Source organism: Dermacentor silvarum, chromosome 1, assembly GCF_013339745.2.
Source record: "Dermacentor silvarum isolate Dsil-2018 chromosome 1, BIME_Dsil_1.4, whole genome shotgun sequence".
In the NCBI taxonomy this organism is placed as follows: Eukaryota; Metazoa; Arthropoda; class Arachnida; order Ixodida; family Ixodidae; genus Dermacentor; species Dermacentor silvarum.
Window position 1 is genome coordinate 207,695,919 of NC_051154.1, and position 16,824 is coordinate 207,712,742.

Here is a 16,824-nt window from a genome sequence, read left to right on the forward strand (position 1 = left end):
TTGTAGCAATATAGGACCACACATCCAGTAACGTGGTCTCGTAGGAATGCAGAGAGAAGAGAAAGGGAGGAGGCAGGGATGTTAACCAGAAAATTATCTGGTTGGCTACCCTACGGTGGGGAAACGAATAATGGGAATAGAACGATGAGAGGAAGGAAAGACGCAGACATTGTGTTTAGTTGGCAGGTTACCGCAAACGGCGTTTTAAGTTAACCCGCCAACTAAACGCAATGCTATTCATTGTGATGTTTCGGAACGATGCTAGCTCACCTCTTCGTCTGACAAAACCTGCATCACATCCGGAGCGTTTGTCGATTCGCTTTTACTGAATCAACTGAGTTTATTACTGCTATTCGCCTTCTATCAGTGCGTCCACCTTCGAGTATACGGTAGAATTGCACCGAGTAATGCTTGCAGCCATTTTAATTGCACATACCATGACTACTTTAGAGCGCCCGCGTTTTGGGTACGTAGTGTACATGTGGCCCCACGCGTCACACACAAAGCTCTTTATACTTAAAAATACACGTCAAAACCAGGCAGTGATTAGCTTTGATCGCACATGCTCGTCAGCGCTGTGGGCGCGTTTTGTTTGCGTCTTTCTCTGGACAAGTGTGTTTCAGCCAAAACACTCAGAATTTTTATATTATTGAAACGTCTGACGCAGAGCGCCCTGGCGGACTTCTTCTTCCCGCGGTCCTTCTCGTGGTCGTGCAATTCCTTCAGCCACTCCAGCTGGTTCTCGTCGTCCTTCTACAAGCAGAAGCCCTCGCTGACGTGACGTGCACCACGCGTAGGAGTGCCGACGCACCGAGAGACGGACGTGCGATCATCAATGTGTGTACATTCCCAGTTCTGGCCACCAAGTTGCCTGAACCGTGTAAATATGTAGCATACTCTCCGGATCACGTGGGGACGACAGTTTTACGGGGCAACTGAGTTAAGTTTCGTGACGTATTTTAATAACGTGCTTGTACACAGCCGCGCTTGTTGAAATCCTATTTGTATACCTATTTTTGAAAGCGTTTTACACGCACTGCTGTGTTCGAATAAAGTATTCCAAACCTTCCCCCCCGTCCCCTGTTTGCGTGTGTTGTGTCCGAGAGCGTCGGGTTTCGTTTTGATGATGGGGTGAGCGCAAAACCGAGGAAGTCAGTGGTTGATGACCACAGTTTCCAACAAAAATTACAATAGATGGAAATGTGGCGTTAGTGCTTCAGAAGCTGACCCGCCGCCGTGGTCTAGCGGCTATGGTGCAGCGCGGCTGAGCACGAGGTCGCGGGATCAAACTCCGGCCGCGGCGGCCGCATGCGCACTCGCCAATGAGTCTCGAATATGCGAATAAACAGCTTACTTGCTCCTAACGCCCCATTTGTGCTTTTATTATACAGCACTTCACAACTTCCACTATAACGATGGAGCCGTGTATGTCATAGGATGTGAAGATCGTTTTATATTGATGGTAAACGCGGCTGCTGGTTCGCTTTTGGCACTGTTCAATTCAGTCTCGAAATTTACTAATCGCACACTCCCAATGGATTTGCCTACACTTCGTTCTTATGGCTTCAAACGGCTTTCTGATTTTGCAAAATAATTTTTCAACGAAATGCCTTGTGAATGTGACAATTTGCAATGACAATGCATGTACAATACAATACGATTTTATTGATTTGGATGCATACACACTCGCATTATGAAGCTCCGCCTAAGCACAATGCCAGGTAACACTATAACAAACCTTTTAGAGCTTGTCCAGAATCGCAGCACCCGGTTTATACTTTCTAACTATAGTCGCTATCCTGATCTCTCTTCCATGAAACCAACTCGACCTATCAGGCCTCACTCTGCGCCGAAAGTGTTCTCGACTGTGCCTCTTTCATAAAATATTTTACTTTGATCACATACTTAGGGAAGAATTACTCCATCGGCCATCGTACGTATCATCTCGCATTGATCATTCCCAGGAAGTTAGTGTACCTCTTTGTCGCACAAAAATTTACTCTCACTTATACCAAGAACCGCGGAGGACTGGAACCACCTCCCTGCCTCCATCACTGCAATCTCTGACTACAATAATTTCAAGACCGCCATTAACACTTACATTTGTTCTTGCCCCTCCTCTCTCTAAAGCCGTCGGGCGTTTAAGAGTACGAAAATGAATGAATGAATGAAAATGAATGCGCTGGTTTGGCAGATCAGGCAGCTGGTTGAGATACGCAAATAGTTGAAGTTTGTACGCGGAAAATCAGATAATAAATACTTCGTGCACAATACGTAGCGTAAGCGTACAGAAATACATACAGAGTATACAGAAGGAGTTATATGCAACGAGAAAAAGTAAAAAAATTTAGTCATTTCAGGAAAAGCTCAGGTAATTTATACAAAACTACAATTGACGCACACCAGTTTCTAGTATTTTTCTACTTTTTTTTTACAATTAATACAGCAAGAGGTCACCATCAAGCTCATTAAATACAGCTGGTACATTGGAGCTTCTCGTATTCTTACCGTATAGTATTGCACGTAAAAAGACGTGGTTTAACATAGCGCTCTGTCTTTCGTAGTGTGATGTCCTCGTTCACTGGGATCTTGTAGCTACTATTGTAGTAATAGCGTGTAATTACGGTGAAGCAAAAGAAAAAGTCAGTTTCGCCCAGAAGGTGAAGCATTGATTGCGATAGCAAATTAGTAGATAGCTATATTAAGTAAGGATAGTAGCTTTATCGGCCGTATAAACTTGTAAACATTCTCTAACTAACTAAATTAACAAGCATGGTGTCACGCGCGCACAGACATGAACACATCTCACTCGATGACCGCGGAAACGAGCTATCAAATGGTGGAGTGAGGAAGCGCAGCTTAATTAATTTTGACCACCTGGGGTTCTTTACCGTGCCCCCGATGCACGGGCCACGGGCGTTTTTGCATTTCGCCCCCATTTGAGGATTTTTCTAGACCAAGTATTCACCGAAAGTTTCTTCACAAGAAATGCAAATTGCATGAATTTACTTCTTAAAGCAAAGTTACCTCGACCACAAGTCCATGTTGTTCCTCCCGCTCGGCGCTAAATCTCCGGCGCGAGTTCGCAGCCACCTCGTGACGCGACGGCGGCAGTGCTACAGCCTCAGCTTGCTTTAGGTGGTGTTGATACGGCGCGCGGCGACGATGTTATCACCCTTGAACTTTATACGGAACATCACGGCGACACTGACGGCCACGCTAGAAATGCGCCTGTAGTGTCCATATAATTGCTATCGCAATAAAAGCTCAAGGATGAACAACACTCCCAGCACGCTTATTTTGTCTTCTACGGTGGCTAATTGCAAATACGTACCGTAAGTTATTGTGTTAACTATTCTTTTTATTACAGAATTCAAAGCTTGAACATTATAATTCCACTAATTACCGTATAGTGTAATTACATACGTGAGAAGAGGTTCTGCTAATGATTTATAAATGAAACCGTGACCTAAGATGATGATGATAAAATGTATTTATTGAGGGATGGCTCGAAGGCCTATTATGTGGAATAGGAAGGGGAGGGAGCAGGAGTAATCAGAGCCGTCCTAGAAGCTGCGCGCCCTTGGCGAAACCCAAGAGCGAGTCCAGAATGGCCCTGTCGGAATCCGCTAATCCAGTTGCCGGCCTAATCCACTCCTCGTAGGACGACACTCGCACCGCCCTCAGGTGGCGGTCCCGCTGCTTAGCATAGCGCTGGCACTCGAAAAACAAATGGGCTGCGGATGGTCGCGTGGCCACGCCGCAGTCAGGGCACCTGTGCGGCTCCTGGGGTGCTTCTTGGTCCTCAGAGGCTGTCGAGGGGCCAGGTTCCTGCGACGGAAGGGAGTCAGGAGAAGGGAAAGGAGGGTGTCTCTCCCGGCGTGGCCGGTACTGCCGCCACATCATGGTACATCATGGCCGCCATGGCTCTTGTCTTTTTAGAAAGCTAACGTGGTGGTTCCACGTCAAGTGCTGATCCCAGAAAATTCCAAGGCACTTAACTGGTCCCACTGGCAGACAAACGCATTTACAAGAGCAACAATTCGATGAGTACAATAATAATGGTTTAGAGAACGAAATCAGTTTATGGGGATTCTTAAAACATGGGTGTTTTGTCTTCTTGAGGTTTATAAATATTGAATTCTGTGAGAACCAGTGAACGACTTGGTTGATGTCAGCGTGGAAACTTTTCATTCCAATATCATAGTGACACGTGTACTTGTTTATCTTTCACCGGTGGCCGCTTTTCACCGGCTAACAAATGTTGGTTCGTATAACAAACGTGGGTTCGTATACCACCTGCGGACAGTTGTTTTTTCATCCGTTTTCATTTGCATTAATTTATCATTTCTTTAATTCAATTACTAAGTACAAGTAATTTCCCCTATGTTGTTCTTGGTGTCATTGCTTGTTGGCTTCTTATGACATATATATATATATATATATATATATATATATATATATATATATATTCGCTACGTTTACATGATCCCAGTGAAGTCGGGTTGAGTCGACTTGTCGGGCTGAACACACGTCATCGGGTTCATGTAAATGCTAATGGGTCGGGCCGAGTGGGCGTCGAGGCAATTCGTTCGGGCAACTCGTCTGCAAAAGGTGGTTTGACTCGCCGAAACCGCTTGTAAATCGTGCATGTAAACGCGATCGGCTCTACAGCTCGACTTCTTACTCCCCCCGTTCGCGTCGAGTTCATGTAAACGAAGCCAGTGGTGTTTTTTTTTCTTTTTCTTTTTTTTTTTTTAATGCCGCGAAGAGATGCTGTGCTACGGTGCATCTATGTGAAGTTCGAGCTCTTACTAACGCGAATATGTCTTTGCCTACCACTACGCGATTTGGTATGTCATCGTCGTCCGTTTCGCCGAGTAGAATATGTCAGTATATTCTAACGATCATTTATAGTCAATGTCGGTGATACGATAACTTTTGCTAGGTTTCACGTGACTCTGCACCGGATGCGTCGGCGTCAGCGTTTCTGGCGTGGTGCCAGTAACACTTTCGACCGTCTACTAGTGCTTCAAGTCCGGGGGCCCCGGCAGGGGGGGGGGGGGGGGGGGGCTCCATTCTTCAAGAATGGGCTCGCCCCCCGCCCCCTCCCCTCGGCAGGTCAACTTTATCACTGCGGTACCCATTCGACAAGCGCTGGAGGTGATTTTATTACCAGTAGCGTTGCGTCCCGAATCGGCAGGGCGCATTCTTTGGTCCTTTCCATCGAGGCAACCCCTTTCATGAGTACTTAAACTTACAGCGCAAACACCTAAGACGAACCACAAAAGGAAGATACGAAACACACTGGCGCTGCCTAACAACTTTATTTCTTCGTCGTCAATGCATATATAAACCCTAGGCCCCACAACCGCGCAGGCGCACACAATACATTACAGAGATTTGCCAAATTATCACATACGAAAACGTATAAAGTCAAATTCAGATGGGTGCAGGTCAAAGATGTATCACTGATATAATTATCTCCTTGTAGTTATGTGTGGTAGGCTTCTAAGGCAAGCCGCGCGTGCTCATTCTTGCTTTTCCCAAGAATCGACGTCCCATCGAGTCGCGCCTCACAATTGATGCATGAGTTGATATGCGCAACAAGGTGCGCTCCTCTATCCACATTTTTGTTTACCTTTTGCGCATGTTCCCTGAGTCGCTCATTGACCCAACGCCCTGTCTGGCCAACGTAGTACCAGGGGGGTGAATCTTCCTATACCTCCCATTGGTTCTGCTATAGCAGACGCTCAGTCTAAAGCCCCTATATATAAAAGTAGCGCCATCCACTTCCCTCCTCCTCCGTTCCACTATCGCGCTCGGCGCGACCAGCGCGATCGAGGCGGGATATCGACAGTGACGCCGCCTGCGTCGGGCCTGCTGTGGCAGACGACAGCTAACGCGCTACCAGAGGAAATCCGAGGAAAACTTCGATCGCGCCCTGCGGAGAAGTTTTTGAGGCGCAATTTTGCTTCGTCAGTCAGTAACTGGTCTTAATAATGCCGTTTTGGAAGTAGCAACGCGACGATGCGAGACGGTGCAAATATCAAGTGTGCAGCAAGCGTTTGCGCACGCCGGATGGTAAACAAAAAAAGTCTTTTGCCCTCGCCTTGTCGGTTGCGCCAACTTAAGGCGCAGCAGCATGCCATCACAACGAAGTTCTTGTCCCTAACACGTATGATCCGTTTGTGCGTACAGCACTTTCCTCGCACATGCCTGAGAATGGCAGTCGGAGCGCGCTGGAAAGAAAAAAAATATACAAAAGCGCAACGCGTGCTTCCACGTGACAAAGATTGGCCAATGGGGGAGCGGAGGAGGCTGAGGCGACAGGAGGCGGCTAAAGTCCCTATATATATAGGGGCTTTAGAAGCGGCAAGGAGGAAACGCCGGGGTGAGCGCGGTGGTGGCAAGATCTAAGAATGGCGCTACTTTTTATATATACGGGTTTTAGCTCAGTCGACGCTATAGCGCCAAGGCGCACTTCAGTTAGGCCCTAGCGGATGGATGACGGTACTACGGTGGCGAAAAAAAGAAAAAAAAAAGAAAAGCGGTGCTATTTTTTTACTCGCCCCCTTTTGCTATAGGGTGATTCCATGTAAGATCGAACAAAGGATGGCCGGTCGACCTTTTAAATTTAGTTCGAAATTTTATATATTGTTGCCTGATGAGTGGAAAAAAGAGATCCGCAATTGGTTTTGCTGCCAAAAATTTTTTTCGCAGCACCGCGAATCAATAATGACGAAGAGGTGGAGTGCCGTGCTCACCTGCTCTGCTGTTTTGGCCAATTTTTGGTTATGAATTACACAAAATATATTTAAGTTAGGTAGCTGAAATTTCTCTAAATAAATATATGCAAGTTTTTGCTTGCGTTAAATTATTTTTGGGTTTTGTGGGTAGCGTAGATGTTTTTATAAAAAACCTCAAAATCGGCCCAGGAAACGTTTGTTTGTCTACTTTGCAGGTCTTTATCTCAAAAAAGGCTTGTGGTAGAGCGGCAACAATTCCGCATTACGTTCTAAGCATACTTATTCACCAAACTGCTAAAGCTTATATTTATACAACTTTTCAATAAAGAGATACTATCAGGCTAACTTCAAGAAAACACCGAACAATGGAAATTTCTGATGACAATTAAAAAAAACACAATTTTTGATATTTCCTAAACTTTGCCCACTTATTCTCCTCTACATCAGCTTTCAGAATCATTAAAGACATATTGCATAATTTTGTTCCATTCGTAGTTACAGCCTATCGAATGAGACCCTTACGCAAGGCTCAGCGCACCATGCAGGTCTGAAGATTCTGACATTTGTGATCGCGTACGACTCTCTAATTTTGGCATGGTATTGTATCCAGTCATTTATCCCTCAAAGCTGCAAATTTGCTGTGGGACAAACCGTAGTGAATGATTCAGAATCAGTTTTGTACGCGTGGGTTTCCTGGATGGGCTGCATCATCGGAGAGCACACAGACGTTTCGCGCAATTAACCTCTACGAAAACGCAGTCAGAATTCGATATCCGGCTTTGATAACCCAAAAGTAGGATAAAATTCAATAAGCAAGCAACAGTATTCCAAATAATCTTTAGCGTAATGGAAAAATTGTGAAGGTAATGGAGAACTGCTTCATTAAAACAGAATTTGTTTATGGGCTGTAATCGTTTATTCGAATGATTCGAGAACGCTGATTGCCTTCATTCCTGTACACATAGTTTCTTTCATGCAGACCCGGCTATGCGTGCCATGTGCAATTCAGGAGATGCTTCCGTTGACCTGGATAGCTGCCAGGCATGCCAAGACTGAATGCCATGGAAGGCGGGCACTTTCATCCACTCATCCTTTTTTAAGTCGCGGAAGGCAACAACTTCTTTTTCTTGAAGAGGTATTAGATGCACACCTTTCAATTTTTCTGTTAAAATTGTTACAAAGTCTCTGGCTGCCCGAATTGCACTTTCAGGGCTTGTTCTCAAGTTGTTGAGCATTGATTGCTTGATGCTTGACGAGTCCTCCAACTCCGTCGCACGCGTTTTTCCCGTGTCCAGTTGCTGAGGATATCCATTGGGTATTGGGACAATCGCTCTTTCCGAACTCGAAAAGCCGGTATGTATTTTTGAAATGACTGGCGGCTCCATCACTCACATATGTCACCTTGGAGTACACCGGCAGGTTATCGTCCACCCATTCTTTCACTTTCTTTAGAGCCAAGCAGGCGTGATCGGAGTCGTGGCTCAAGTCGTCACTAACAATAGCGAGACTCTCCGTACATTTTTTCGTTGTTACCACGCATGTAAACACGGATACTTGCTGCTTTTGCCAGTGGTATGGCTGAACATCGTCAGGAAGCACGACAGTCCAGTTTTCGGCAAAATCAAAGAGGAATACAATGCTCCCACGCTGTTTACATTGCTTTTCCTCGTAGATAGCTTTGCCTTGTGTCTTCCTGATGTGGTTGTGCACGATCCACTTTGCCACTAACGCCCGAAGATGATTAAAAAAAGTATCAGCATCCAAACCCTTTTTCACAAAGTCGCCTGCCTCCCACTTCGCTAGCAGTATTTCTTCTTCTTCTGGGATATTAAGTTCCTCCACTGTCAGGGACCCGCCTTTCAGACACTGATTGCATTCGCCTAAAAGGCACTGTGCTGAAGATGGAATGCAAATGAATGCTGAGTGAAGGTCATCAGAATTGATTCTGTGGCCAGTAATGTTCTCAAGAGCGGCAAGGCAAAGTTTATAGTTGGCGCAAATGACACAAACGCACACATCATGCTGGGGATAACATTTTACCCAGCGCGGTCACAAGGTGTAGAATTTTGATAGGCCAATGCCAGAATCAGGATGGTCGTCTTTGTATGTGCGGAATGCCTCTCTAATAGATCTGGTCATGAAACGCTTTGTTACTAATACTTTTTCTCCATCCATCGTAACCGACAAGCCATCCTTTCTGTTAGGGCTTTGTCTCGAGCATTCCAACTCGTCCTTCGTGTAGTGCTCACGTGCCGCAGATACGCACTCAGGGCTCACCTTGTGCCTGGTGAAAGGATCCGGTCGGTACCACACACCGTGATTTTCTTCAATTTCCTGGACTTGTTGATTTGATACATCGTTGCTTCAGGAATAAGCTTCTCAATCTCATGTTTAGCTAGTGTTAATGGCAGGAGAGTGAGAAGTTGATAACGTTCCTGGGGTGTCGTCGATGCTACATAGGCTTGCCGAAAGCTTTCGGTCCAGTGCTCGCAGAAGGAGCACTTTCCTTCGGCTGAATTTCCCGATGCATTACATTGGTTGTACGCCCGACGTATCTTGTTGCGAACATTTTCCGCTTCCGCCTTCTACACCTCACTTTGTTTTCTTTTGATATAAGTAGGCCTGTCCCGACTTCTCACTGAACGTGGACGTTTCAAAGGGGACATGCAGGTTGTTGCGATGATCTGGTTGACGACGTTGATTTCTGCTTCAGGGGGCATAAAAATGTCATCGCTCAACTGTGTGTTCCGTGAGGATATTTCATTGCAGAAGCAGCGAAAGCACGGGTAGCACAAGTAGTCCTTCTCTTTGACAGTTACTGATGTTTAGGATGTTAAAAGCTGCTCCAAAGCATTAACGTCTACGTCGGTAACTCTGCAAAAATTTCGCTTCCTTGAAATGAGCTTCTTGTGCTTAGAAAGGTAGTCTGCACAATACACTCACTCAGAGCTATACTTTGCCGCCTTGAGACGCACAGGAACAGTAGAGTAAGAGCAAAGCGCAAGCACTATCGGTGTCGAATGAAGTGTGAACAGCGGATCGATTCAGGCTATCTCCTGTCAGGCCGTCTGCTGTTCAGGCCGTCTGCTGTTCAGGCCGTCTGCTGTTCAGGCCGTCTGCTGTTCAGGCCGTCTGCTGTTCAGGCAGTCTGCTGCCTTCATCTGAGATATGCGCGCGCATCCGGTTACCGATAGTTTTGCTTTTGTTTCCCTTGGCATTCTACATCTTGCTTTGCCACTGGAGGGCCACGTTCATACTTTCCACCTTTTTCGGTACTACTGGCCTTTCCAGAAACAGGAATCCAATCCTGCCTGCATTCTATACACTTAGTGGGCAAGAAATCGGATCTACAACAATAGCCTATCCTTGCGTAAGGGTCTCATTCGACAGGCTGTAACTACGAATGGAACAAAATTATGCAATATGTTTTTAATGATTCTGAAAGCTGATTTGGAGGAGAGTAAGTGGGAAAAGTTTAAGAAATATCAAAAATGGTGTTTTTTTTTAATTGTCATCAGAAATTTCCATTGTTCGGTGTTTTCTTGAAGTTAGCCTGATAGTATCTCTTTATTGAAAAGTTGTATAAATATAAGCTTTAGCAGTTTGGTAAATAAGTATGCTTAGAACGTAATGCGGAATTGTTGCCGCTCTACCACAAGCCTTTTTGGAGATAAAGACCTGCAAAGTAGACAAACAAACGTTTCCTGGGCCGATTTTGAGGTTTTTTATAAAAACATCTACGCTACCCACAAAACCCAAAAATAACTTAACACAAGCAAAAACATGCATATATTTATTTAGAGAAATTTCAGCTACCTAACTTAAATATATTTTGTGTAATTCATAACCAAAGTTGGCCAAAACAGCAGAGCAGGTGAGCACGGCACTCCACCTCTTCGTCATTATTGATTCGCGGTGCTGCGAAAAAATTTTTGGCAGCAAAACCAATTGCGGATCTCTTCTTTCCACTCATCAGGCAACAATATATAAAATTTTGAACTAAATTTAAAAGGTCGACCGGCCATCCTTTGTTCGATCTTACATGGAATCACCCTATAGCACTTTTTTTTTCTTCCTTTTTTTGTGATATATAACGTTGTTCCGCTCGTTTCTCCTTTCCCTCTTGACTTTCCTATGCCTCTCACGCCGTGCATTCATGCTGCGTGCTTGTGCGCAGTGGATTCTTTTTGCGTTTTCATGCACGCAGTCGCGTTCATTATTACAATCAAGCAAGCATGTGCCCAAATTGTATTAAGAAATAATGCCACTTACAACACAACAGTTCTTTGGACTCACTTTTTGCGTTCGTTTGCGAAAACCAGAATTGGAGCAGACAGTGCAACACTCTATAGAATGCAACAAAACGCGGGTGGTGTTTCATGTACGCATATGCAAAAAACATTTATTGTAATTGCGCTAATGGCCAATGCGCAGAATAGCTTCTCACTGCCTGCTTCTCGCTCGGTCCATAAAATCCACCTCCGTGAAGTGCGCCGAGCATATTCTGCGGTTGTTGACCTTGTCTCTGGGAAAACTGATTAGGTCCATCTTTCCAGCGTAGGTTAAAAACGCTTCCATCCTGAAGAACAGTGAAGGTCACAAATTATAACATCGCAGTTGGAACATACAAAACTGAGCTCGTTTCGCGTCGTGGCGGAGTACTAGTTGTGATATATCAACCGTAATTCTCAGAAAGGCATTTTAAACGATGGCGACCAATTAGCTTGAAATAAGTGCAAAGCGCACACCTATACACGTGTTCCTTGCGATACGCACAGGTATATTTATAAGGAGCTTTATGTTCACTGCTTGTTGACATAACGATTTACGGCATCGTATAGTGTTTTCAAATCAGCTAGCTGCTGCCTCACCACCGGACAGCCATGTACGACTGCGCACAATTACTATCACAAATAAAAACCGGGAATTAAACTGCACAGTGCTGACCTGTTGTCTTTAGGGATGCGGTAGAATTTCACATGGCATGGCTCACTTCGTCTTGATGTGTTCGCACACCACTGAACCACACACGAACAGCGACAGCTGCGAGACATTGCGGGGAAAAGCCGACAAACGTGCAACGGTAGGGTACCAAACAGACCACACTGCTAGCGCGGAAGGCGAAAACCGCAAAACTGACCGCACAATGCCAGAAAAAAAAATGCTGACGTTTTGGCCGTTATCAGCACGGCCGGCGACGAGCGCGGGCCGTGCCAGCCGCGCCGCCGATAGTTGAAGGCGAGAGAGAAACGACAAAGTTGAGAGAGGGTTGACAAGAAAAAAAAAAAGGAAAACGCGATTTTGGTTTCGCATCCATCTCATGGATGGCGCTGCAATTCGCGTGGACAAAAAACCAGCGGAGTTTCCGAGGCCTGGTAGTACGTCTTACTACATGAGAGTGGAATGGCATAAACCACGCCGACAGTGCACGACACGTAGGAAGCATCATGCCGAATTTGGCATCCTCCTCTGCCCTCACCGCAGGTACGGGAGCATAGCTTGGAAAGCTTGTTCGGCGCAGAAAATGCCAAAGGAACACCACGCCTGCAAGCAACTTTCTTGAGTTGTAACACACAGCACGAAAGCACTGCTTGCTCGAAGTTGGCGGCAATCTGAGTTAAAGGCTGGGAAACTCGCGCAACACTGCCACCACAGTGGTTCATCAACATGGCCTCCGCACTAACGAGCCAGCACACATGATATGACATGTAAGCTACGTATAAAATGCTACGAGCGCTACAAGGAAATTGTATAATGCCGACAACCTTGTTCTACAATCCCCACGCTGGCTTTTGGCCGCCATTGTGAGAGATAGGGGCATCCGCTATAGTAGCCTGTTGCCTGCAGCCTCATCGCTTGCTTGCGTCTGTTGTGTTGTTTCTTGCGCGTTCCTCCACGGAAATTCGACATGCAGACCTCCACTACTGCTCCGGTCGTAAGATCCGTGATAGAGGGAAACATTATTCAATACAGCGTCCGATGCATTGACTACACCTTAACCCAGCCACATGCGGCCGTGCGGACCATTCGCCCGTATTTCACACTAATTGTTAAACAGTTAAGTGCAGCAACTTTTGATTCACCAGCCACGTCTGCATTTAAAAGAACGTGTGCAGCGCACGCATTGCTCGTTATCCGTTTTTCTACGAAGGCTGCAGCATCCGTCTTAATGACTTGCGCTATTGCCTAGAGCCATGTAGGCGATAGCAATCACGTTTTCTTGAGCCAGTGTATAAAATGCCGGGCAACGGTCGCTGCTACAAGCAGAACCGAAGCTATGGCCGAATACTATGGCGCAATGGGAGGCCACGCCACGGCCGTGCTATGGGTAACTGCGCGCGATAAAAAAAAAAAATTCTTTTTTCTGGGGTTTTACAAAATCACGATCTGTTCATGTGATACAGCGTAGTGGGGGACTCCGCATTAATTTCACCTCCAAAGGTTCTTTAACGTGCACCTAAATTTAAGTACACGAGTGTTTTCTTTTTCTTTTTTTTTTGCAGTTCCGCCCCATCAAAATGCGGCCGCCGGGGCCAGGATCGAACCCGCGACCTCGGTCTCAGCAGCGCAAACTTAGCGGGCTCGCCCACGCCAGTATACATGATTTTTTTTAATTATTGACCATTATACGTAAGATATCGTAACATGCCTGCGCTTCTTGGACTACTTCCCTCTTTTTCATGTGGTTTCCTCTGATGCAATCCGGAATGACGCAAGACTCGACAAACAAGTAGTTCCACTCACAAGACCTGCGCACATCACCGCTTTCGCTTTGCACAGTGAACGACGCATCCGTATAGTGCAGCTGCGGGAACATGCCAAAATGCGAGTATTCCACACATTGTTCTGGCAAGCCGGCTTGCGTTTTCAGGGCTTTGTTATGCGGTGAGCACGCTATGTGGATGTCGGAACACCACAGCTAACTGAATCAAAGCTGCAGGAGTGCGCGCGTGGCTCACGAACTGTTTCTACGCGCGCGTCCTGCGTTCGCGCTGATGTCTATCCTTCAGAATTGTGCACGTTGAGGACTCAGTGTTGCCGTGTGTGCATATACAGGATTGCTGGCAATATGCAAAAGGTCTATCGCTGTGACATCGTCAAGTAAATGCGGCCAACGAGATCAATAGTATTCACCCTACACGACGTCACAACAGGTATCTCCAAGCGCTGTCTGTACATTGCGGAATCTTCACAAGAGCGCGCGCAGTCCCTCTTACATTGACGGTCCTGACAGTCAATTTGGACTCTCTGTGTGATCAATCCATTGTACGTTGTTACTCGGTTGTTCTGGCGCTCGAGGCCACCATTTAGTAGATTTTTCCTTTTACATGCGTATACAAAAGACGGGTATTCGATCGCCAATTCTATTTCCTTGCTGTTGCTAGTCTGACCGTCTACAACTGCGTATTTCTTACTCTCTTAACTTCATTCCAAGTTTCATACATGTTAATTAGAATTTTAGACCTCTTAGAGCCTCTCAGTCCACACCGCACTCTCTATTTCTAGACCGTACCCCGCAGTGGATACGGTCTAGAGCTGCTGCTACAGGGCTGGACAAAGATACTTTGAAATTGTATCATGATACCAACACATAAATGAGATGATCAGTATTTGAGATACACATACAAGATACTAGCTGATTAATTGTATCCGATACGATACTCGTCATTCGTTATGCTACCTAATCATGTTATATTACCTAATTCCTCATTGGAGAGTAGCAAAATACGGCTGAAGTTGTATAGACGTCTCCATCGGGGAGAGCGAGAACCTCCTTCCTGGTCTGTGCCGCGGAAGTTCAAAGGCACGAGCGAGGCCGCTTCTGCAATGCTTTTGATTGGGGGTTCACGCGCAATTAGCACCGCCCACAGAGCATTATGGCGGCGCCCAGGGCATCCTCGTTGAAAAAGTCTACAGTTGTTACACAGACACAGAGAAAGCCGGCTCCGTGTTCCCTTGCACAACATATAACGCTGTTTGGCTAATCGTGACAGCCGCCATGCTCTCCTGACTTCTCCTATACAGATAATTTCAGATATCGAACTTCTAGCCAAATTTGGTCCGGCCCTTGCGGGATAATCTGACAAATGTATTTTAACAGCGGAGCTGGTTAAGCCGCCCGTTAGTCCGTGATTCGCGAACAGAAAATGTGGGCCGAGTTGGCAGTCGTGCAGAAAGGTTCCAAACGCAATGGCACATACCCCTGTGAACTAGCGAATCTGAGCCTGGCTAAGTCTAGCTAAGCATGGTTGGGACTACTTAAGTTTATTCAGTCATCGATAGCCAATTGATAGCCAATCAATAGCTAATCGATAATCGATCAATAATCAATAAATTCCGGGAAATGCTTCGGACGACTTGGTAGTGCTTAGCCTAGCCCAAATACGTGGCCAATACCTTGCGATAACCAATCAATAGCGAATCAATAGCTAATCGACAATCGATCAATAATCAATACATTCCGAGAAATGCTGTTGATGACTTGGTAGTGCTTAGCCTAGCCCAAAAGCCAGGACTAGCTATGTGCCCATCAGCTCCGCTGTCTCTTAAGCATTGCGCCTCCAGTGCAAGCTACGCTAATTTTTTACATCTACATGTCCAGAAGGGTCTTTCCACCCCTTCACCCCAAATTGAATAGGGCGCAAGCTGTTTTGCTTAGACTTTTACAGACCGGCACATATCCGTGTCAGGCCGTTCTGCACGAATTTTACCCTGACGTATATCGCGACGACGCCTGCCCATCCTACGGGCAGACATCCACTCTAGCACACATGCTCTGGGAGTGCGGGTCGAGATACCCCAAGTTCAGCAAGGATGAGTGGGAGTCGCTTCTGCGTAGCCCCGCTCTAGACAAGAAAATCCTGGCTGTCCGGCGTGCCCGCGACCGGGCCGGTGGGCTAGACCTGCCGGTCCCGACGTGGGACTAGCCGGGCGCGCCACGAGTTCGCGTCCTCGCCGGACCTGTAATAAAAGTTATTTCACTCACTCACTCACTCACTCACTCACTCACTCACTCACTCACTCACTCACTCACTCACTCACTCACTCACTCACTCACTCACTCACTCACTCACTCACTCACATCACGTGACATCAAACAGCATAGCGGTGCGTAAGGAGCAATGTTACAGCATTTGCTATACAGCGGCAACAGGTAGGGTGACCACGGCGAGCGGAATTGTGTGCAATAAAACGTCGTTCCCGTGTATAGCGCCTCTCCTTGCGGCTTCGAATTCCATCACAGAACGTCTGTGCGGGTATTTAGCAGTGACCACGGTCTAAAAAAGGAAGGTGATCCGACGGCGGCGCGAGGCGCGGCCACTTAGTGTGACTCTATGCACGCCGCTGCCGCCAGGGGCAGCACCTGTTCTGGAGGCCACTTTTTCACTCGCTTTGCTGTCGCATTTAAGGGCACGCGCGGCAGAAGTGCTTTATTTCGATGAATATATGTTGTTCGCCTGCTTAAAACGACTCTACTTGGTTGGAGGAGCGTCCCTTTATATTTCTGCCGACATTCCCATTGACTCCGACGCGGCGAGCAGCGGTAAGCGCAGCGCGCCGTCTGCCCGAGCAGACGACGCGTCTCTCTCGTGTTCGAAATGACGGTATTTTGACTGTAAGTGGCATGAAACCTTCTACCTGCTCATGATTTGTCGTCTAAATAGCGAAAAATTGCATATCTTTGGGTATGGGTGTTTAAATGCTGACGGAGGTCGTAAATTATCCACTGTTGTGCCGCTTCTCCAAGGCCTCCTGAACACGTGCTGCCCCTAGCGGCGGCGCTCACTTCCGGTCACACGAAGTGGCCGCTCTCTCGCCCCAGCGCGGGCGCGCCGTCGGAACACCTATCTTCTTACACCGTGGCAGTGACTGGAACTATGCATGCAAAGAGCACTCAATGTAACTATGCAGTGAAATGCATTGCTGCTTCAAATAGGATGTTTCTGCACTGTGGAAAATGCAGTAAGGGAAGCTGTTAACTGAAACGGTACTGCATTTTACGATACCTTTTAGTCCGCATTGCTCGAAAGTGCTTGTACGCTCAAGCGGCACCAAGTTTATAGCAAAACGTTAC

The 16,824-nt window shown here is 46.6% G+C and overlaps 1 protein-coding gene and 1 pseudogene across 1 annotated transcript in view; one reads left to right on the forward strand and one right to left on the reverse strand.

Annotated features, from left to right (window-relative positions):
* The window catches only part of LOC119436658 (uncharacterized), an 83,066-nt gene extending 81,997 nt beyond the window's left edge, over positions 1 to 1,069 (forward strand). The window contains exon 10 of the mRNA XM_049659450.1: positions 668 to 1,069. Within this exon, the coding sequence (XP_049515407.1) occupies positions 668 to 781 (114 nt within the window). The 3' untranslated portion in view covers positions 782 to 1,069. The remainder of the gene's footprint in view (positions 1 to 667) is intronic.
* A 6,651-nt stretch (positions 1,070 to 7,720) lies between these two features.
* Positions 7,721 to 9,106, reverse strand: LOC125941683 (uncharacterized; annotated as a pseudogene).
* Between the last annotated feature and the right edge of the window lie 7,718 nt (positions 9,107 to 16,824).